Source organism: Myotis nattereri (genome assembly GCF_964212035.1).
Source record: "Myotis nattereri genome assembly, chromosome: 8".
NCBI classification, from domain to species: Eukaryota; Metazoa; Chordata; class Mammalia; order Chiroptera; family Vespertilionidae; genus Myotis; species Myotis nattereri.
The window spans coordinates 84,232,762-84,254,234 of record NC_138083.1 but is presented as its reverse complement, the minus strand read 5'-3'; the positions used below and the strand labels follow the sequence as shown (position 1 = coordinate 84,254,234).

At 50.7% G+C, this 21,473-nt stretch overlaps 1 protein-coding gene across 2 annotated transcripts in view; it reads left to right on the top strand.

Annotated features, from left to right (window-relative positions):
* Nucleotides 1-19,132, top strand: part of DYM (dymeclin) — a 252,328-nt gene extending 233,196 nt beyond the window's left edge. For both annotated transcript variants that reach the window (XM_081097587.1, XM_081097586.1), the window contains one exon: nucleotides 17,338-19,132. In XM_081097587.1, the coding sequence (XP_080953713.1) occupies nucleotides 17,338-17,487 (150 nt within the window). In that variant the 3' untranslated portion in view covers nucleotides 17,488-19,132. The remainder of the gene's footprint in view (nucleotides 1-17,337) is intronic.
* The last annotated feature ends 2,341 nt before the right edge of the window (nucleotides 19,133-21,473 follow it).

The following is a 21,473-nucleotide window of genomic DNA, read 5'->3' as shown; positions in this document are numbered from 1 at the left end:
TTTTGGATATAAATCACTCCTGGAAAGGAAATAAGAGGCCTCTTCCTTGTTTTAAATTTCCACACTAGTCCTCGGCATATGAGAGCCGCACGTAATCAAGTTCTAACAGAAGCAGCCAAGAGCCAGGCTTCCCAGCTCGTTGGGCTCGTTTGTCGCCCGCTTCTCACCTCCAGCAGCCCAGGCTAACCAACACTGCTGACGTGGTGAAAACACCGTATTCTCTGGAGTTCTCTTCATTTCTCGGGGACGGTGTCAGGCTGCGCACCTTTCCTGTTCTAAGCCTCAGGGTTGGTGGGAAATGTAGTGGTGGTTTAAAGAAAGAGGCCGGAGGAGCCAGGCACGAGCTTCTCTCGTGCGTAAGGAAGTGGACCAAAAGGTGCCCTGCTCTCAGCATCAGTTTAGAAGAGAGAGAGAGAGAGAGGTTTTTAAAACCCCGTTTCACCCCCTTCATTTTAGGAACAGAGAAAATAAGGGGAATCGCCTTGTCACCCACCGTCACAAGGCTGCAGGGGCAGAGCAGGCCCAGACCCAGGCCTCCTGACTCCATTGGTGCCGTGTGGCACTTCTCTTCATTAGGGGGGGCTGTAACTTCTAATACCCGGCTAAGTGACCCCTCAGAGCAGCCTCAGAAGTGATGGAAGTCCAGCTGTTACTCGTCATCGGCCCTCTGCTATCCTTTGCACAGAAAGATACCAGGAGTTTTTGCCTGCGGTTGGTGTCTTCGTGTTGATTCAGTTCCTTCCGTGACCTGCCCTCTTTGTGACCAGCAGCATGTCTTTGCTAGCGGGCCGCTAAAGAGTGCTGTGTGGCCTGTGAGTGGCGCACAGATCTCTGCGGGCCTCGGGCTGTGTTCTGGTTCCATAAATACCTTCAGAACTGTGTTTTGGAGTTGTATTTGCATGTACATTGGTGACACAAGGCAGTGTTTTCAACTGACAGACTCATTTTTTTATTATGTTATGTATCTTGTTTGGCAACAAGTTCACTCTTCAAATTTGAGAAACAGATGCTGCCCCGGTGCAACTGAATATGACATGGATCCTCATTTCAGGATAATCCTCATCCTTCCTCGTTCTCTAAACAGCACATGAGTTCCCAACTGTGGCCTTTGCACGCCTCACCCTGTGTTTCCCGAAGGCCTCTTCCTCTGCTTCCGTAGCACTCATTATCTGCACCAGTTGTTTGCTGCTTCGTGCGGACTGCCTCATTGAGACTTACCTTCTTGTCCATGTGCCCCCTTTCCCGACTCAGCTGTAACACCTGATGTGAAGGACCTGTCACCCGCCTTCTTATATCCTTTCCCACTCATCCTGGGACCCTGTGCACTACAGGCACACACAGCGTGCTTCTTCATGCGACATGATGAGAAGCATGGCTCTGACCAAAGTACAAGAAGCCACGCTGGCCAAGATGCAGGCGTGATGGTCATGAAGTTGGATGTAACAGTTTCCAGGGAGGATTTGATAGAGAGGCCGGAGCAGGAATAAGAAAAGCAATAGACAAAGAATGATGTGGTTACTGAAGACCTTTAGAGAAAAACTAAATTGTACAAACAGAAAAGTTAGGCATATCTACTAAAGTGGAACAAATACACACTCTGTTCTCCTGGGTGTACCTAACATCAGGGCATGCCCTTGCACGCCAGGAGACACATATGAGAATGTTCACAGCATCATTGTTCATAGTGTCCATCAGCAGTAGAATTAATTAATAAATTGTTGTATATTCAGACAATAGAGTACTGGATAGTAGGGCAAATGAATGAACCACAGCAAACCCAACATATGTGAACCTCACTCACAGGATGCTAAGTGAAGAAATCCAGATACAAAGGGTATATATACTGTGTAATCCCACTATATGAAGTTCAAGGAAAGACAGAACTCAACTACAGTATTGAGGAATGCAGATGCAGGTGGTAGAAGTATAAGAAAAAGCCAGGAAGTGGTTACCATAAAGCTGCCAGTGGTGACCAGGGCACTGGGAGTGTTCTCCAGCAGACCGAGGGGTGATAATAGGAATACTTGCCTTAGACTGATTGAATTATTGTATATTCATGTATGGAAACTTTTCTGTATATGTGTTATTTTCACACTAGAAAAAGCTAAAAAGATGAGGGATCCCATGCAGACTCCTTTATTTTTTAAAAAAATGAATAAAGTGTGTGATACAATGTTAAAAAGAAGATTTCAGTGAACAAAAAAAAATATTTTTATTCATATGTAAGATTTTTCTCCATGTTTCCATCCTATATAATAAAGAGGTAATATGCAAATTGACTGTCGCACCCTCACACAAGCTGGCTGCCTCCATGTGGTCAAAGATGTCCGCCCCCATGTGGTCACAAGATGGTTGGCAGGGGAGGGCAGTTGTGGACGATCAGACCAGCACAGGAGGGCAGTTAGGGGCGACCAGGCCTACAAGGAAGGGCAGTTGAGGGGGACCAGGCTGGCAGGGGAGGACAGTTGAGGGGGACCGGGCCTGCAGGGGAGGGCAGTTGGGGGCGACCAGGCCAGCAGGGGAAGGCAGTTTGGGGCGACCAGGCCAGCAGGGGAAGGCAGTTGGGGGTGACCAGGCCAGCAGGGAAGAGCAGTTGGGGGCGACCCGGCCGACAGGGGAGGGCAGTTCGGGGCAATCAGGCCGGCAGGGGAGCAGTTAGGTGTCAATCAGGCTGTCAGGGGAGTGGTTAGGGGGTGATCAGGCTGGTAGGCAAAAGCAGTTAGGGTCAATCAGGCAGGCAGGCAGGCGAGCAGTTGGGAGCCAGCAGTCCTGGATTGTGAGAGGATATCCAGATTGGAAAGGGTGCAGGCTGGGCTGAGGGACCAACCCCCCCCACACACACACACCCCCAGTGCACAAATTTTGTGCACCGGGCCTCTAGTTTGCATATAAAAATCAAATTATTGCCCTAGCTCAGTGGTCGGCAAACTGCGGCCCCTTGAGTGTGGCTCTTCCACAAAATACCACGTGCGGGTGTGCACGTACAGTGTGGTTGAAACTTCGTGGCCACACTCAAGGGGCCAAAGAGCCACATGTGGCTTGTGAGCTGCAGTTTGCCAACCACTGCCCTAGCTGGTTTGCTCAGTGGATAGAGTATCGGCCTGCAGACTGAAGGGTCCCAGGTTCGATTCCAGTCAAGGGCGCATGCCAGGGTTGCAGGCTCAATCCCCAGTGGGGTTGTGCAGGAGGCAGCTGATCAGTGGTTCTCTCTCATCATTAATGTTTCTATCTCTCTCTCCCTCTCCCTTCCTCTCTGAAACCAATAAAAATATATTTTTAAAAAAATCAAATTATAACGCCGAAACCGGTTTGGCTCAGTGGATAGAGCGTCGGCCTGCGGACTGAAGGGTCCCAGGTTCGATTCCGGTCAAGGGCATGTACCTGGGTTGCGGGCATATCCCCAGTGGGGGATGTGCAGGAGGCAGCTGATCGATGTTTCTCTCTCATCGATGTTTCTAACTCTCTATCTCTCTCTCCCTTTCTCTCTGTAAAAAATCAATAAAATATATAAAAAATAAAATAAAAAATAAAAAAATCAAATTATTTTTCTCTTTCCTAAAATATGATCTATGCCCCACCCACGCCCCCCAAAAAAGACAAGAGGAATATATGTTAAAATGTTAAACAGTTATATTGGTTTGGAACTTATAATTTTTTTTAATCTCTGTTTTAAAATTTTTCTTCAGTAAATAGCTTATTTTACTATGAGGCATGTAGGAAAAAGTTTTTAATTTTTAAAAACATACCCATTATGAGTGCTACTATTGAAAAATAAGTGTTGGTAAGGATGTGGGAAAATTGGAGCCCTTGTACACTGCTGGTGGGATTATAAAATGGTGCAGCCACTATGGAAAACAGTCTGGAGGCTCCTCAAAAAATGATGACTCGGCATTTTCACTTCTGCTTTCAAGGAGGTCTCAAAAAAATATTTGCACACCTTTTTGTAGCAGCATCATTCGCAACAGCCCAAAGGTTGGCAAATGGGTACAGAAAATGTGGTGCGTACATACAGTGGGATAATTATTCAGCCTTACAAAGGAAGGGAATTCTGTCCCGTGCTACCACAGGGATGAACCTTGAGGTCATTACGCTAAGTGAAATAAGCCAGTCACAAAAGAACGAATATTGTATGATTCCACTTACATGAGGTACCTACGTATTCAGATTCATCGAACAGAATGGTAGTTGCCTGGGTTGGGGTGGGGAGAATGAGGAGTTGTTTAATGGGTACAGAGTTTCAGTTTTGCAAGATGAAAAAGTTCCTGAGATCTGTGTTGCAGCGTGAACATACTTAACACTATTGAACCCAACACTTAAAATTGGTTAGGATGGTAAGTTTTATATGTGTGTGTTTACCACAATTTTTAAAAAGTGAGAGAAAGAAAAAGATGGCCTAGACAGTGTTAGAGGATGTTATGATGAGGAATGTGTGGACTTAGGGGAGAATGTAGTTAATGGTTTTAAAGCACGTAGGAATGGGAAAATAAATTATATCCCTGTTTTCTCTTAAATAAAGGCCAAGCCTTCTATGGGTATCTCAGTGATGTGCTTTTCGAAGAGCCCAGAGCTAAAGCTTGCGATTTGTCTGGGAGCATTTTCAGACAGTTGGTATTTTTTAGTTATTCTCTCTGACCTAGCAGTGAATTAGCTAAAAAGTAAATGTAAGCATACCTTAAACAGTTCAGCACTTTCAGAAATAAGAATGTAGGTAATTTAAATTGAACACTTGAGTAAAAATTTTGAGAAAATAATTTGTTGATGGCTTAGAAACCCAGAGAGATTGGGCATATGTGTTATTAAGAGTCGTTATTTAGTTATGACTACAGATTAGCACTTGGTGTATAATAAGCAACCAAGAGGTTGAATTGCAAACCGCATTTGAAAGTAGAGAGAGACTAGAATTTTGAACATGGGAAAAATTAGAACTAGACTTATTTCGATTGCAGATTTAGAAAGCTAAACAAGAAAAATGTATATTTGGAACACGGTGTTCCAGAATATTTATTAATAGAACTTGATACACCCTTGCTGGAGCTCAAATACACGTTAGCCTCTCTACATATAAGCGCAAAGCTAAAAATTCCCTTGCATCATCAGCCTAATAGAGTTTTGTATTGTTTTTAATTCAAATCAGATTTAATCAAATAGGTCATAGCTGAAAAGTCAAAGTAGCCCCCAGAAAATGAATGTGAAATTTCTTACTGTTAACAATTTCTTTATGAAATCTATTTTCAGAATTATGTATTTGATACAAATGTTTGCATGTTTATTTTTCAAAGGCATTTTCTTTATAAGTGATAAATAAGTTTGGGGAGAATAGGATAAAAAGAGTCATTTAAATAATCAAAACCTCAGAAAGTAATTTTTATTTACCAGTGAGTAGGTTCATGAAACATTCCATGTTGAAATCAGAGAATTTCTATTTCCAAGCTGGAATCTGCCTAAAAATGCTATTTTTTCTGGGCATTGCAGTTGTTCTGATATATATGGTTTATGATAAGCCTCTATCTATAAGCTTATAAACTATAAACTGTCAGTTTATACTAAGTAACAAAAAACCTAGTTTTGGGGGGAGGGACCAAGTTTACTGTCTCCCTCCTAAAGATGGAATTAGTATTGTTTTTGCGCACATGGCTCTTCATATTTTTCCCCAGTGCCTGAAGTGCTTCCTCCCTGCCAAAACTCACCCCCTTCACCCAGGACTTAGAAATTGATCATCTCCTCAGCAGACCTTTCCCCAGCCCGATGCCAGTCCAGCTGTCGGAACCCTCCCCCTCGGCATTACCACCGTGGCGTAGTCCTGGATCCTCTGAACCGCGCCCAGCGGGGCTCTGGGATACAGTGCCTTTCATCTCCATCTCCCTTTAGCTCTGTCTATAGATTCATTTACTTGCAGTCTACAACTTTAATACAACTTCTTTCCTAAGCTTTCTGTAGCAAGAGGGAACTTTAGACATACACGAGAAACACGTTGCTTACCTTTTGTGGATAATTCAGAATCTTGCTGTGTTCCATCATCCCTCTCATGTGCGTGTTGTGCAGGCCTGGTGGGTGTGGGAGGTCCACAGTCATCCCTCTCATGTGCGTGTTGTGCAGGCCTGGTGGGTGTGGGAGGTCCACAGTCATCCCTCTCATGTGCGTGTTGTGCAGGCCTGGGAGGTCCACAGTCATCCCTCTCATGTGCGTGTTGTGCAGGCCTGGGAGGTCCACAGTCATCCCTCTCATGTGCGTGTTGTGCAGGCCTGGGAGGTCCACAGTCATCCCTCTCATGTGCGTGTTGCACAGGCCTGGGGGGTGTGGGAGGTCCACAGTCACCCCTATCATGTGTGTGTGGCGCAGGCCTGGTGGGTGTGGGAGGCCCACAGACATCCCTATCATGTGTGTGTGGCGCAGGCCTGGTGGGTGTGGGAGGCCCACAGTCATCCCTATCATGTGTGTGTTGCGCAGGCCTGGTGGGTGTAGGGGGTCCACAGTCATCCCTCTCGTGTGTGTGTGGCGCAGGCCTGGTGGGTGTGGGAGGCCCACAGACATCCCTATCATGTGTGTGTGGCGCAGGCCTGGTGGGTGTGGGAGGCCCACAGTCATCCCTCTCATGTGTGTGTGGCGCAGGCCTGGTGGGTGTGGGAGGCCCACAGACATCCCTATCATGTGTGTGTGGCGCAGGCCTGGTGGGTGTGGGAGGCCCACAGTCATCCCTATCATGTGTGTGTGGCGCAGGCCTGGTGGGTGTAGGGGGTCCACAGTCATCCCTCTCATGTGTGTGTTGCACAGGCCTGGTGGGTGTGGGAGGCCCACAGTCATCCCTCTCATGTGTGTGTTGCACAGGCCTGGGGGGTGTGGGAGGTCCATAGTCATCCCTCTCATGTGTGTGTTGCACAGGCCTGGTGGGTGTAGGGGGTCCACAGGCATCCCTATCATGTGTGTGTGGCGCAGGCCTGGTGGGTGTGGGAGGCCCACAGTCATCCCTCTCATGTGTGTGTTGCACAGGCCTGGTGGGTGTGGGAGGCCCACAGTCATCCCTCTCATGTGTGTGTTGCACAGGCCTGGTGGGTGTGGGAGGCCCACAGTCATCCCTCTCATGTGTGTGTTGCACAGGCCTGGTGGGTGTAGGGGGTCCACAGGCATCCCTCTCATGTGTATGTGGCGCAGGCCTGGTGGGTGTGGGAGGCCCACAGTCATCCCTATCATGTGTGTGTGGCGCAGGCCTGGTGGGTGTAGGGGGTCCACAGTCATCCCTCTCGTGTGTGTGTGGCGCAGGCCTGGGGGGTGTGGGAGGTCCTGCGAGCACAGTCATCTAGTGGGAGGCTTCCTGGGAAGCGGGCTGTTTCTTTGTGAATTGCTGAACATGTGCTTGTTCTCTTGTCCTAGACACAGTGTGCTTCAGTGAATGTCCCGGTGAGTAGGACTCTAGTTACGTCGCAGGTTCGCCACCCTGGGGAAGGGGAGACAGGCAGGAATGCGGCCTGGCGGCGGCAGGGAGTCCAGTGCAGAAAGCTCCTACCTGGGAACTTCGTTGCCTCCTACCCTCAGGTGAAGTCAGGTTACCTAAATGGCTTTCCGAATTTAATGTCATCTCCTTCCTGTCATCCACTCCATCCCCATCCCAGATTTCCCTACAAGAAAAGGAAATCTCGTCCGGCTGGTGTGCTCAGTGGTTTGAGTGTCGACTTATGCACAGGAGCTCGCTGGTTCAAGTTCCAGTCAGGGCACATTCTGGGTTGCGGGCTCGATCCCCAGCAGGGGGCATGCAGGAGGCAGCCAGTTGATGTTGATGTTTCTCTCTCTCCCACTCTCTCTAAAAGTCAACTTAGAAAAAAATTTTTAAAGAAATCTATTAGGAAGAATCTGGAAATGAAATTTGCATGTACATTTCTGAAGTGGGGTCCAGTTTTTCTAAACTTTGTGTAGAGAATATACCCTCCCCCTTTATTGGAATCAGGCTCTGCCAAGCATTCCTGTTTCCCTCTCATTCAAGAGTGGGATGGGGGAGGGGAAGGACGCGTGGCAAAGAGTGTGACCACCATGCGTTCCATATATGGAAACAGCGCAGGTCCTGTGAGCCACCTTGTGTTCGGTCCATTTACACTTTCATCTCTGGAATCTTAAGGGCTTGCTGTTTTCCCCAAACATACAGGCGGCAGTTTCCTGGCTTCACACGCCGTCCATCAGTCACTGTGCGTTTGCAGTCCTTGGAGGTCCAGAGGCAAGGCTGGGGCGGAGCAGGCATTCATCACAGGGCTTGAACTTGAGCGAGATAAGGCGCCCTCCACAGACGCCAGCCAGAAGCCAGTCGTGACGACCTGTCTGTCCTTGTTCCTTGGCCATTCTTCCTGCTCTCTGAATACTGACAGGCTGATGACCAGAGAGGAAGGGGCAAGGCCAGGAAAACTTCTCCTTTCAGAAACAGGCACTGGGACTTGCTCACAGGCTGTTTTCCCCTTTCCTAACTTCTGGCGATGGAGTCAGGGGAACCAGAATTTTGATAATTCTTCCAGGCGGCTGCTTAACCCGGCCGGGAGGCTATCGGGACTGGGCTCGTGTCAGCAGCTGCTGCTGAACTGAGCATAAGGCTTGTGAAGTCAGCTACGGGGACCCTTCCCAGAGGCGAGCGGGGCCAAGGAACCGTATCACAAGATAACGGCTCATTAGGATGGAGCCAGACTGAGGATGGGAACAGAACTTTATTTGTCGGCTCCATTGTTTCTAATGAAAAACAAAAGTAACAAAGGTTATAGGACTCAAAACATATGACCATCGATAGAGGAGGCTCGGATTTATTTCTGGGTCCGTTGCTTTCGAGCCCTGATTTCCCTTTCTGGGGAGAGGCAGCTGGGAAGAGCTGGCGCATTGCCATGTCTCCTTACTCATCCTCTCCTCTGCCCCCACTGGCATCTCTTGGTCAGGCCTCATCCCCGGTCCCCTGGACCCCTGCACTAGCCCCAGTTCCTTCTCTCTTAAGAGTCTGCTCCCCACTCCCAATCCCAATGGATCACATTGCTTCCCAAGTAATCCTGCAAAACCACGTCCAGGTCTGCTCACCAAAACCACGTCCAGGTCCGCTCACCAAAACCACGTCCAGGTCCGCTCACCAAAACCACGTCCAGGTCCGCTCACCAAAACCACGTCCAGGTCCGCTCACCAAAACCACGTCCAGGTCTGCTCACCAAAACCACGTCCAGATCCGCTCACCAAAACCACGTCCAGGTCTGCTCACGCGCACTGCGTGGCTTTCCTTGGCACAGACTGAAGTCGTGTCTGGTCCGTGATCTCCTGAACCTGCCTTTCACGCTTGGTCTCACAGCACTTCCCACCTTACTCCCTGTTTCCCAAACAGCCTGCGCACCGCTGGCCTTGGGCACCTGGGCCTTCTCTGCCTCCATGCGTGTCTTCAGTTACTTCTTCTGCCCCAAATGCCCTTCCTCCCACCTTCACATGCCTGAACCTGCCCATTGTTACAGATCACCCAAATTCGCCTCCTCCTTGAAGCCTTACTTGATGCCCCCATTTAAAGTAATCTCTCCCTTCCCTGGTCTCCCATAAATTACACTTATTGGTATAGTTTACATGATACTTATCACGTCTGCCTTATTATTTTATAGATGTCTTATCTCCGTGCTTCGGTTATAAACATCTTGGTGCAGTCTCCATTCTTTCTGCTGTCTTCTCTGGCAGTGGTTTTCACTCGGAAGCCATCAGGAGTTTTTTCAAGCCGCAGAGTAGCCTGATGAGATTGCAGCATTGCGCACACTCCCCTCACTGCCCAAGAGCTCCCAGAGAGGGCAGGGCATGGGAGAGTTTCCTTGCTTGGCCAGGCGTCTGAATGATTCCCTCTGCCTGGAATGCTTTTGCACCTCTCTCCTCTCGTTCAAGACCGCCAGACCCTCCACCTCGCCACCTGTCCTGACTACTCTCGTCCCCAGGTCTGTCTCTCTCCTAAGCCACCATAGCCTCTGGCAGGCGGGACCTTCCTCACTCAGCCACGCCTTCCCTGGAGCTGTAGGTGGCACACTCATAGAGCCATCCTTCCGCACACTTGTATCCAGGAGCGAGTGACAACCGTGTACAAGCCCACATCCAGTCCAGGCACCGTGGGGGGATTGTACAGACACATGGCTGCAGTGGGCAGGTGCCCAGGCACTGCAGAGGACCAGGGGGGCTTTGTGGGGGAGGGGAGGGAGCCCGTGACCCCCTCTGGAGCAGACGACATGCGTGGGGAGGACATCTCAGCTTTGAACAGCAGTCTCAGAAAAGGCACAGAGGGGGGACGCGCCTGGGTGTGCAGAGCACTCGAGGGGTGCGCTGGGCAGGGGCCGATGGCTTGTGTGAAGCGGAGGAAGCAGGCGATGCACAGACCCGTGTGTGCACATCCTAGGATCCACCTGCTCAGAGCCCGCAATTAGTGCATTAGTGTGCTCACGATAGGGTACGTGGAAGAATTCCTTCTTAGTGGCTCTTTCTCCGTTTGCGTTCATCTTAACTCTCCAGGTAATTGTTAAGTTGCGTAAAGGGCAAGGACACGTTTCATGTTTTTATGATACAAAGGGTCGCCCTAAAACTGAAATTCATTCTCATGCTGGGTCGCCTTAGAAGTAGAGCAGAAAGCTCTTAGCTGTTTGATAATCTTATAGGTTAGTATTTAGGGATGGAAATGATACAGTATTCCAGATTGGCACCAAGATAATTCAGAGGGGAGAGTGTGCGGTGGATGGAACAAGAATGGACTAGAGCTGATGACTTGTAGCTGGTTGATGGGCTGTTTTTTGTATATGTTTGCACTTTTCTCTAATCAGATGTTGGAATGTTGGGCCTTTGTTGTTACGGGGTAAGCCGTCAGCTTGGACTTCCAGCAGGTCGCCCCCACATGCAGGGCGGGGTGGCAGCCCCCGTGCCTCACACCGCACTACTCCGGTTCTGAGCCCCCGGACAGCCAGGAAAACAGCCCGACTCAGCAGTCAGGTCGAGGCCTTGGTGTATAGTCACCGCAAATGATGTATGTGGGCCCATCAGCCAGATGGCGAAGAAGGCCATTGTTTTGTAACCACCATTGTGTTAAAACACCGTATTTGTTAAAGCATCAGTGATTATAATTAAAATGTAAATATTAATACAAAGGAAGGAAGGATGCATGGGTGAACAGGTCAACTTGCAAGAGGGATTTAATCAGAAGTTTTATCTTAACACATCTCTCTTCACCAGAAGGTATTTTGTATGGAGAAGCCACGGAAGATGTCTCAGCAATGTGAGTGACTTGCAGTAAGCACAGCACTCCCTCTTCCTTAGTCTGCTTCTTTTGAAAGTGAAGCAGGTTTTTTTAATCCTCGCCCCAGGACATGCTTAAAGAAAGGGAGAGAGAGAGAGAGAGAGAGAGAGAGAGAGAGAGAGAGAGAGAGGGAGAGAGAAAGAAACAGATATGAGAGAGAAACATCAATCAGTTGCCTCCTCTACACACCTCAACCAGGGCTCGAACCCACAGCTTTTGGTAGACGGGACAAGGTTCCAGTCAACTGTGCCACCGGCCGGGGCTGGGATCCTGCCCTCTTGGGTGTCTGGGTCCTGTGCAGAGTGATGAGCCCCCTGCAGAAAAGCAAGCAGTTCCCATCATTGTGGCTCCTGCTGGGCCTGCTTCCAGCACAAGTTCTGCCAGTGAATCCTCTGCTTCGCCCCTCACCTTCCACCTTGAAGCAAACCCCCAGCCTCCTGCGCTGAGCGGACTGGTCTTTGAAACAGAAGTTTTGACTCAATAGTGCGGTTCAGTCTTGAGGAGTTTACACATTTGGCACCTTCAGCTGCCACCTCGATACTAATGACTTTCAATTCTAATATCTTTGCCCAGCCTAGTCCCTCAGCGCTAGGCTCGCCAAAGGGGCACACTTGTCATCCTGGCCCTCGAGGCCCACCTGCCTGTCTCCATCCCTGTACTTCCCGTGTCCCACCCCCCTCCCCCCACCCCCATCCCCCGCTGCCGGCCTCCGGGCCTGTGCACTGGCCCCACAGGACTTGCCAGACCCAGACCTGTACCTTGAACTCACTGTTGCTCGGGAGACTCCACGTGCAGTGTCAGCTCTCCCTGCCCCCAGCCCCATTCCTGCAGGTCAGACCCATCTGTCGGGGTGTTTCTCCAACTTCCCCTGCAGCAGGAGAGCCTGTCCTTACTGCCTCCTCCTCCGTGCAGCCCACCAGCCCCCAGAAAAGAGGGGAACTTCAAGCTCCTTTCCAGGACCCCCCTGACCTGGATCAGGGGAGAAGGGCCTCGCCGGGACTTTGGCTCCGGCTTCAAACTCTAGTGGGCTTCAGACTCCAGCTGAGATGTGACCATAAGTTTGTGGAGAGCTCATCCCAAATGTGAGTTCAGCCTTAAATTGTGTCCATCTGTTTTTCTAAGGCCTTTCTGCCACCAGTCACAGAAGTGGCTGGTGTCACTTGTAGACACTCAGAGGTGGCAAGACAATGTCCTGAGTGAGATGTGGTTGGTCCCCTGGCCTGAGCTTTCAGGGTAGGGGTCTGCTTACCTTGTACCTCTCTTCTTGGGTGGAAACTTACTCCCAGCAAGCCCCCCGAGACCCTGCGCCTGGCCGGCCGTGCGGCTCTCACACGTGCAGTGCAGTGACTGTCTTCTGAGCGGCCCTCATCATGGGCTTCTCCATTTTAGCTTCGGAGTTCGTAATCTGTAACTTTTATTAAGTGGCCCTTCATAACTGTCTATAGTTTGAATTTAGTTTTTCATTAACTTTGAAAGTAATTCACATCATATAGAATTATGCCACATTTAGCATTACTGTTACATACTGTTGGTATCTTTTTGTCAGTTAAGTAATAGTATGGGTACATCTGTAACTCGTTCCCTTACACACAGAAGAGCCTGTGACTCAGACTTGCTGAGCCATAAGTTAGCTGAGTTAGTATGTGGATGTTTCCGGATTTGTCAGTTCAGTATTTCTCCTGGAGTTCGCTGTCCAGGCCCAGGTCACCTCCCCCCCTCCCCCAGTGATAGCCAGGTCCACGTGGGAGAGGCCATGCGCCCACTGTCCCTGTCCCTCCTCCTGACCGCCAGGTGCCAGAGGAGCGCGGCTCCTCCCCTTCCTCCTCCATAGCTCAGCGTAGCCTCGTGTGTAGCTGGTGCTCACCAAGGCCAGGTCCCGCCACTGGAGGACTTGGTGTTACGCAGCAGGAGTATTTGAGGGAAGGAATGGGGTGGAGCTGATAATCATCCCCAAATCAGCCCTGGGTTTTTAAAAAATGTATGTAAATGTTTCCTGTCTCGTGGTGGGATCTTTAAACCAGTTCACTTCCGACCCCAAGCCTGTGTGCACTGCTCATGAGAACTCCCTCCTGCAGCCTGACCCCCACACCTGCCGGTGGTTGAGAGTGGCTCGCACGGACCATCGCCCATCACTCATCTACTCAGAGGCTTATTGTGGTCTTCCAGAAAGTTCTTTGTAATGTGCTATGTAGCTGTTTGATTTTAAATTGCACTAAGCTTTCTGGAGCCGGGCCAGGGGCTTGCTAGAATTTCGGGTGCTATCTGTGTAATCTTTGGGTGGAAGGGGGAAAACGCCATTGAACTTTTTGTGGTAATAAAATTGTTGCAGTTGAGCCCTCCATCTGTTCACTGAACATCCTGTGGGTCTCCACCAGATCACATGACCGACAGCAGAGACCGTCTTTAAAGTGTTTGGTCTGCTTATTATACCCGAGTCTCAACCACCAAATCAGACCTTTGCTTTGTCTCTGGCTGGGCGTCCGGATGTCCCCCTGTGGTGGGTTGATTCACTGGAGCTGATAACAACATTCCGGCCAAACCTGAGAGTCTAGCATTACCTCTGGCTCCAAATATCAAAACAACGGCATTGTTGTCAGTAGCTCTGGACTGAGACCAAGCTCCGAGCCTGAGAGGCGGCTTTTCGCTCCTTAACTGAGTCACAGGACAACTGTCTTGGAGAGGGGGGCTGAAGCCCGTGTTGGCACACTCCAGGTGAATTCTTGCCGCAACCACCAAACAAAGCCCACCCCCAGCCCCACCCTCCGCTCTCCCAGGCCCTAGTGGTCCTCAGGACACCCCCCAGTTGTCACCACCTGGGGCCCACAGGGGCCTGAGAATTGAAGAGAAGATGGGTGGTCAGCGCTGGGCAGGCCTGGGCCCGGGGAAGCAGGGACTTCGTTGGCGGAGTCAGGAGTGAAGACGCTCCCTGGAGTGAGGAAGTGGGATTCCCTCAGCCATCCCAGGGTGGCATCATTGTTCTCCCCCGGCTGGAGAGGAGCAGAGGAAAGAGTGACTCTTCCCAGGTTGTTGATCTGACATTCAGACTAGGACACTTCTTGGACTGAATCCTGACAGAATGTGTCCCCAGTGTCATCAGTGCTAAACAAAACCTTTTGTCTTCCTTTTCCTTAGCTCCCAGGCTTCTGCGACAGATCAGAGGAGCACTGTTTGTTTAGAGGTCTGTTTAAATCTCGAACCGTGCTGTCCTCTCTCTAGCTGTGGTAGGCGTGGGGGAGGGGCGGGCTCCATGCAGCTCGGGCACAGCGCCCTCGGAGGCTGCGTTCACACTCGGGTTGACCAGATGGTGTTTTCAAAGCTCTTGTATGACTTATGCCTCTTATTCTCCCTTTTATAGTGTTCCCAGTGCACTCTTAAGAACGGCTCGCTGCAGGAAACGGAAGCTCTTACTTTGCGCTTTCCACTGTTAGCTTAGTGCAGTGAGTCCTAGGGCCGTGGTCGGCAAACCGCAGCTCATGAGCCACCTGCGGCTCTTTGGCCCCTTGAGTGTGGCTCTTCCACAAAATACCACGTGTGGGCGCGCAGGTACAGTGCGATTGAAACTTCGTGGCCCATGCGCAGAAGTCGGTGTTCGGCCTGGGCCAGTCTATTTTGAAGAAGTGGCGGTAGAAGAAGTGGGGGGGTGTCGGTCGGTCGGGCGACGGGATACGCAGTGCGGGAGGCGCGTGCGATTCATGCACGAGTTGAGTGAGCCAGTCAGTCAGCAGCCTCATGTGCAGTGGTTAGTGCTAGTCGTGTCTGCAAATCGCGCGCGGGTGACAAAAGTACCTACTCGAAGCATAAAGTTACCTGTATTTTTCCAACCAGCTGCAAATCCTACAGATATTTTTGTCATCAATTTAAGAATTGTCATTATTTTGTGATGGTGACTTTATTGTTATAAAATGAAACATTTTTAGGTATGTTGAGATGGTTTGGACATATAGAGAGGATGAACGAAAGGAGATAGACAAAACAAGCATACAAGATGAGTGTGGATGGGAGAGTTGGAAGGGGTCGACCTCAGCGAACGTACCTCAATCAGATTGAGGATGTTTCTAACAAAGGCCAGCTTAGGAGTACCCTAATTAAGTTAATAACAATGTACCTACCGATATAGTTTAAGTTTAAAAAATTTGGCTCTCAAAAGAAATTTCAATCATTGTACTGTTGATATTTGGCTCTGTTGACTAATGAGTTTGCCAACCACTGTCCTAGGGACATGCTTCTGTTTTTCTTGCTCTTTATGCTTTATCCCCCTTTCTGGATCTTGTAAGTGCTGATGAAAAGTTACAAGAAATAATGCTTTGCCGCTCACTGCTCCCTGGTGGAGAGAGGAGCGTGGGGGTGCGTGGCCACCTGCAGCGTGCAGGTTTTGCGAGTAATGGAGCCCTCCTGGCCTTGCCCTTGGTCCCTGTGTTCAGTGGTGCACCCTCAGGAGGCAGTCCCAGGCGCCCAGCCTGAGCGGGGCGGGCCTGCACTAGCTCTCAGGCCACAGCAGCTCTACACCTCCCGTGTGTCTTGGTTTTAAGCAATTGGGGTGACACTGGATCGCAGAACCATACAGGTTTCAGGAGTACAACTCTGGAACTCGTGCCTCTCTAACTGAGCAGTCACCAGAATTTCCCCAAAGCCCCACCCCAATAGGGGCTCTTGCCTAACTCTTTAATTCAGTGAGAAGGAATTGTCACTAAAGCAGTTTGCTGGCTCGTTCTCTTTCCCACCCACCTCCGTGGAGATGCAGAGTGTAAGTGACCTTGCGTCCTGCCGGAAGGCCTCCACAGGAGAACCCCAACGGTGCCACAGGGCTGCGCATCTGTCAGTCATTCTGATTTCTAACGGGAGTGCATTTCCTGGCTACTGACCACATAGAAGCAGGCGTTAGACTCCCGCTGTAGGCAGTGTGGGGGCTGTCCCCCCAAACCACCAGCCCTGCCCTTCCCCCCACCCCTTCTCTCCACGTCTCTGGAAGGGGTTTTCTAAAGTTTGAGGCCATTCTAAGAAGTAGGACTTCCTTGTTATTAGGGGATACATTTCTTCTTCAAACACAGCCCCATCCGTTCTTGATAACTGACCTCATTCTGCGTTTGGTCATTATTTAAGGACCAGTGTGGCGGGTTCTGTCTTGCAGTGACAGGGCACAGAACTAGCCCCCAGGGCCCCGGGGGGCTGGCAGAATGGAGTTCAAGGACCAAGTGCTAGGGTGGCTGTGGTGACACTTTCAGACTGACTTTCCTGCTTAGACCTTGGCTTTGCTCCCGACGACAGCCCAGGCCAGGTGCCCAGAGCAGCCCCCGCTGCCCCTCCCATTAGTGGGGTGGCCGCATGGAACATTGCAGACGGCCGTGGTGCAGAGCGCGGCTGGTGGCAGCTGCTGGCTGCACCCTGTTGCTGCAAATGCGAGTTTTTCACAGAAAAGAGTATCACTGTGTTGCTACCTGTAAGACACCTGATTTCATGACAAAGACTGACTGCCACCTCCAGGAGCCCTGTCCCCTCACACCTGGCACCCCTGCCAGGCCAGAAGCAGCACGGAGTGTGAGGAGGCTCGTTCAAGAGGCCAAGGGCCTGGGCCTCCGAGAAACCACCCAGCTGCTCGGCAGTTACGGTGCTGGCCGGGGTAGGGGATGCCCGGGACCCCCTGAGAGGCTGGCGAGGAAATGGGTACCTGGGCGGCCTAATGGAGGCCCCGCCGGTCAGAAGTGCTGGAGCTAGTGCTTCCCTCCGCTGACCCACTGGCCCATCGCAGGAGGTGGCGAGCTGCGCTGTGCAGAGCAGCTGCCACCCGGATGCCAGCGCTCCACCCAGTGGGTGCCTGTCCGCCGCCCAGGCTGAGGGGTTGTGCGGGAAGGTGCTCCTCTCCAGGGTGACGGCCCTGGAACCAAGCCCGTGCAGTCGGAGGTGCCCACCCTCTCGGGCCCCTGCTCCTCTCGGGGTGCCGAGGGGGGCGCGTGCCCTTCCACAGGGGCCGCCGAGCTCTCAGGAGTCCTGCGGGAGCGCTCCGGCCGGGCAGCCTTGGGGAGGGCTCCCGCACACAGCATGGAACGGCGCGATTGTAAACTCGTCTTGTTTCGTTGCAGAAGTTTCCGGAATTGAAATTCAAGTATGTGGAAGAGGAGCAGCCCGAGGAGTTCTTCATCCCCTACGTCTGGTCCCTGGTGTACAGCTCGGCCGCCGGCCTGTACTGGAGCCCGCAGGACATCCAGCTGTTCACGATGGACTCCGACTGAGGGCAGCCCGCCCGCCCGCCACCGAGCACCTTCTTGCGTGTTTTTCTGGCGAACAGACCGGGAGATGGCCTGGTGTGTCTCCTGTGAGGATCAGGAAACAGGCGTGTTTCCCTTGCACACTCGGATGTGGAGCAGCGGTGCCAGTTGGCAGTAGATCACTCGGCTTCGATTCTAGTACACAAGGGGGGTGGCACAACAATAATAAATATCCAACCTGCTGTCCCACATGCAACTTTATTTATTTCTAAACCAGAACCAAGGGCTTTCCCAGGAGCCGCCGCCTTAGGCACATGCTACTTCCCCAGGACATTCTGTTTTTTGCATGTTCAAGGTTTTTGTTTTAGTTGCGTGTGTATGTATATGTGTGTTTCTTTCAAAGCTGAGAAATACCAATCTGAAAAGATGACGAGACAGGAATTAATGAGGAAATGAAGTCGTCTGCGTGGTGATTTAATAAACACGGTGCCCGGGCAGTTGGCTAAGCCTTTAGATCCCCTGCATCTTTCCCTCAAAAAAGGAAATGGCTCCGCCTCCTGAAGCCCCGCTCAGCTTTCCTGTGGATTCGGCCTCTGTGCTGTGGCTGAATTAAATTGGAGTCTAGTACAAATTAAGTTAATCCACTCTGTATTAATCATTAGGAAAGGAAAGCTTCGTTTCAAAAGCAATCTTTTTTCTTCAGCCAGACTCATGGGAGAAAAAGGAGACCAATTTGATTAATACAGTACCCACAGGAGATGAAAAACACGTTTTTCTCTTCATTTCTGACATGGTTTAAACTCGTTGGGGCCTAGATGACCGCGCTGGGTCCCTGAGCTGGAGGAAGGCGCTTCTCCGAGGGAGCGGGCAGCGGCCCTCAGCCCAGCAGGCCCTGGAGGCGTGGGCGCCCCGGCGAGCCCGCCCCACGTCCCGTCGCCCCTGCACAGTCTAGATGAGAAGCAGTTTCATGCACGAAGACAAAAGCACATCATTCCACGGGAGCCTGAGCATCCGCTGCAGCCTGCCTCCGGCCCTCTCAGGACCCAGCTTCTGTCCCCATGTCCCCGGCGGGTGCCTAGCCCATCACAGTCTCGGAAAAGGACACGTCATGCACGTCAGTGTGTCCCCCGGGAAAGGCCTGGGCGGCTCCATCTTCCAGGCCTTTGGGGTCGGCTGGGCGGTTTTATCCTCGCCTGGAGCAGCGCTGAAACCAAAGCTCCCACGTGGGGGAAGGACGGATAGCTTTCATTCGTTTCTGAAGCATTTGATTTGCTTCCATGAAACCAAAACACAAAATCTTCAGAGGGTCACGTGGGGTCGCTGAGTCTCTGGTGGGACCTGAGAAGTGTCCTCAGGGCTGAGGGCTGGGCAGTGTCGCGGGACAGCCTGTGGGCTGCAGGGCCGTCAGCTCTTGTGACCAGAGGAGCCCCCGTCTCCCCCGGCCGCCTGGCTCACCGAGGCGCCCCCAGAGCCCCGTCTCCCCTCCTCCCGCCCCCCCCCCCCGCCCCGTCCCTCTCATCACCGCACAGCGGAAGTGCCCACTGGCCTGAAAGCCCAGCGGGGCTGCGGCCGCAGAGGCAGCCTGTGAGTGCCCGTCCCACCCGCCAGGAGCTGCTTGCTTTTGTGAAAGATTCATTACATGACAATAAATTTAAATGGCATCATTGAATTATGCTTGCATTAATTTGTTTGGAAATTTTTTTGTTTTCCACAAAGTAAAAATGGGTAGAATGAGGCCATACAGGGTCGTCATGTGTTAGGAGGGAAATTAACATCTGATTTCATCCAAGATACGAAGCTGTTATTGCAGTGTGTCAGCTTACCAACAAAGGGTTCTGCCACAATATTTATCTTTAAAAGAACGTGCCCCTTTCGCTAGCACCTTATCTTCCAAGAGCTCAAGGACTGTACAAAAAAGCTTCAGAAGCAGGACTGGTTCCCACTGTCGCCCACTGAGGCCGGTGCTGGGATCTGAACAGCAGCCTTGTCACGTGGGCATCCCAGGGCAGCCACGTTCAGCGGTGCAGCAGAGCGGGGCACGGAGCCGCTCAAGGGCAAAGGCAGAGAAAGGAAGGAAAAGGTCCCTAAAGGTGAAGCATAGAAAGTGCACCGCACACCGTCCTCTCCTTTGGAAGGAAATCGCAGGAGCTGGCAAAGCAGAAGACAGGCCAGAACATAGGACCAGCATCAATCAACATCCGGCCACTTCTGTGAGCGTGTTAGGGTCCGCCCATGAGAGACGCTGGGGAGGGGGTGCTTTGGGGCCTGAATTTCTTACTCTTTGGCAACAGTGTCCTTTAGGTTCTGGGGAGCCAGGGTCTTGCCTTTGGGATTAAAGCTCCCGGCGTAACTGAGTTGATAGAGGCTTGGGTTTGCAAGGTCAATCCTTTGGGTCTTAATTTCCTCCAGGTACTACGCCTGCAGTTCAGTAGCTGCCATTTGGATAACAGGGACTTGGTCCTTGAGCTTTCTGATGCCAAATTGAGGGTTAATCCAGTGTCCCACATCACCTCCCGGCGTCTAGGTCAGGTTTCCATTCTCTGGTGCAGAGCCAGGCTTCCTCTGAATTTGAAAAGCTGAGGAATGGATTATAGCACAGTTCACAGCAAATAATTTAATTTTGTTTTTTAAGAACTCAGAGCATAACATGTATTCTCCTTAGGGCATATCCATTTAGGATCTCCCATCCAAAACAAGGGAGATTCATTGGGAACCTCCTCCCCCTTGATCAGGGCGTACATGGCAACCACTGCTCCCTGACTCCCCAGGGCTGTCCAAGTCCCAGCTACTCTGCCTCTGGGGTTGAAAAGGCCCCCAGAGGAAAAGCAGCCCATGCGACTGACCAGGTGGCACTTCACCAGCCTGTTGGCTTCGGGATCACTGCAAACAAAGATTTAAATATTTTGGCCAGATTCCCAAGGTGTCCTTAGCTGGAGGGTTGGTTGGATTTTTAGTCCTCCATGACTATCAGTAGACTATCCTTCATGGAGTCTGTGAGCCAGCCCTGAATGTGGGTCCAGGTGAAACTAGGTGACTAGTGTCCCCAGGTGCCTAGCACATGTACATTCTCTCTGGAGGAAGCAAACTATTATGGACTGAATGTTTATATACCCACCTCCCAACTCATATATTGAGCCCTAACTTGCAATGTGATGGTATTAGGAGATAGGGCCTTGGACAGGTGATTAGGTTTAGATGAGTTCATGTGGGTGGGGCCCTCATGATGGGATTAGTGCCCTTAGAAGGAAAGACATGGAAGAGATTTCTCTTTCTCTCCACCATGTGAAGTTACAGCAAGAAGACTACCATCTATAAGCCAGGAGGAGGGCTCTCCAGGAATCACGCCATCCAGCCTTCAGAACTGTGAGAAATAAATGTCTGTTGTTTAAGCCAGGCAGTCTGTGGTATCTTGTAACAGCTACCCAAGCTGACTGAGACAGGAGTATTACTCAAGGCCTCAAATTATTTCTACAATGTTACAATCAGAAATATCCAGGTATATGAGATAATATGAATTAAAACTGTCAGAGAAAAAAAACATATCCATAGTATCTGCAGATAGTCACAGAATTTGAAACAGCTACCCTTTCTGTGTTCAAAGAAGAAAATTTTCTAATTTTCTTGCAGCCAAGAAAATGAGAAACTATAAAAAGGGACCAAATAGAAGTTCAAGGACGGAAACATACTGTAGCAGGATCAAGAATAATTCAGCGGATGGATTCAAGAGCAGATTAGTCACAACTGAGAAGAGAATGAGTAAGATGAAAAATCAGGGTCTGAAAGGTAAGTAAAGGGTAGGAGACATAAAGGACACCGTGAGAATGTCTGACCAAAATGTAGTTGGAATCTCAGTAGAGTAAAAGAATGGGATGTTTACATAAATACTGGGCCGAGAACTTTTCTGAATCTCACAAAACATATCAAGCTATAAATTCAAGAAGCCCCAACAAATAAGTGCACTAAACAGACCATCTAAACCTAGACACACCATAGTCAAACTGTTGAAAACC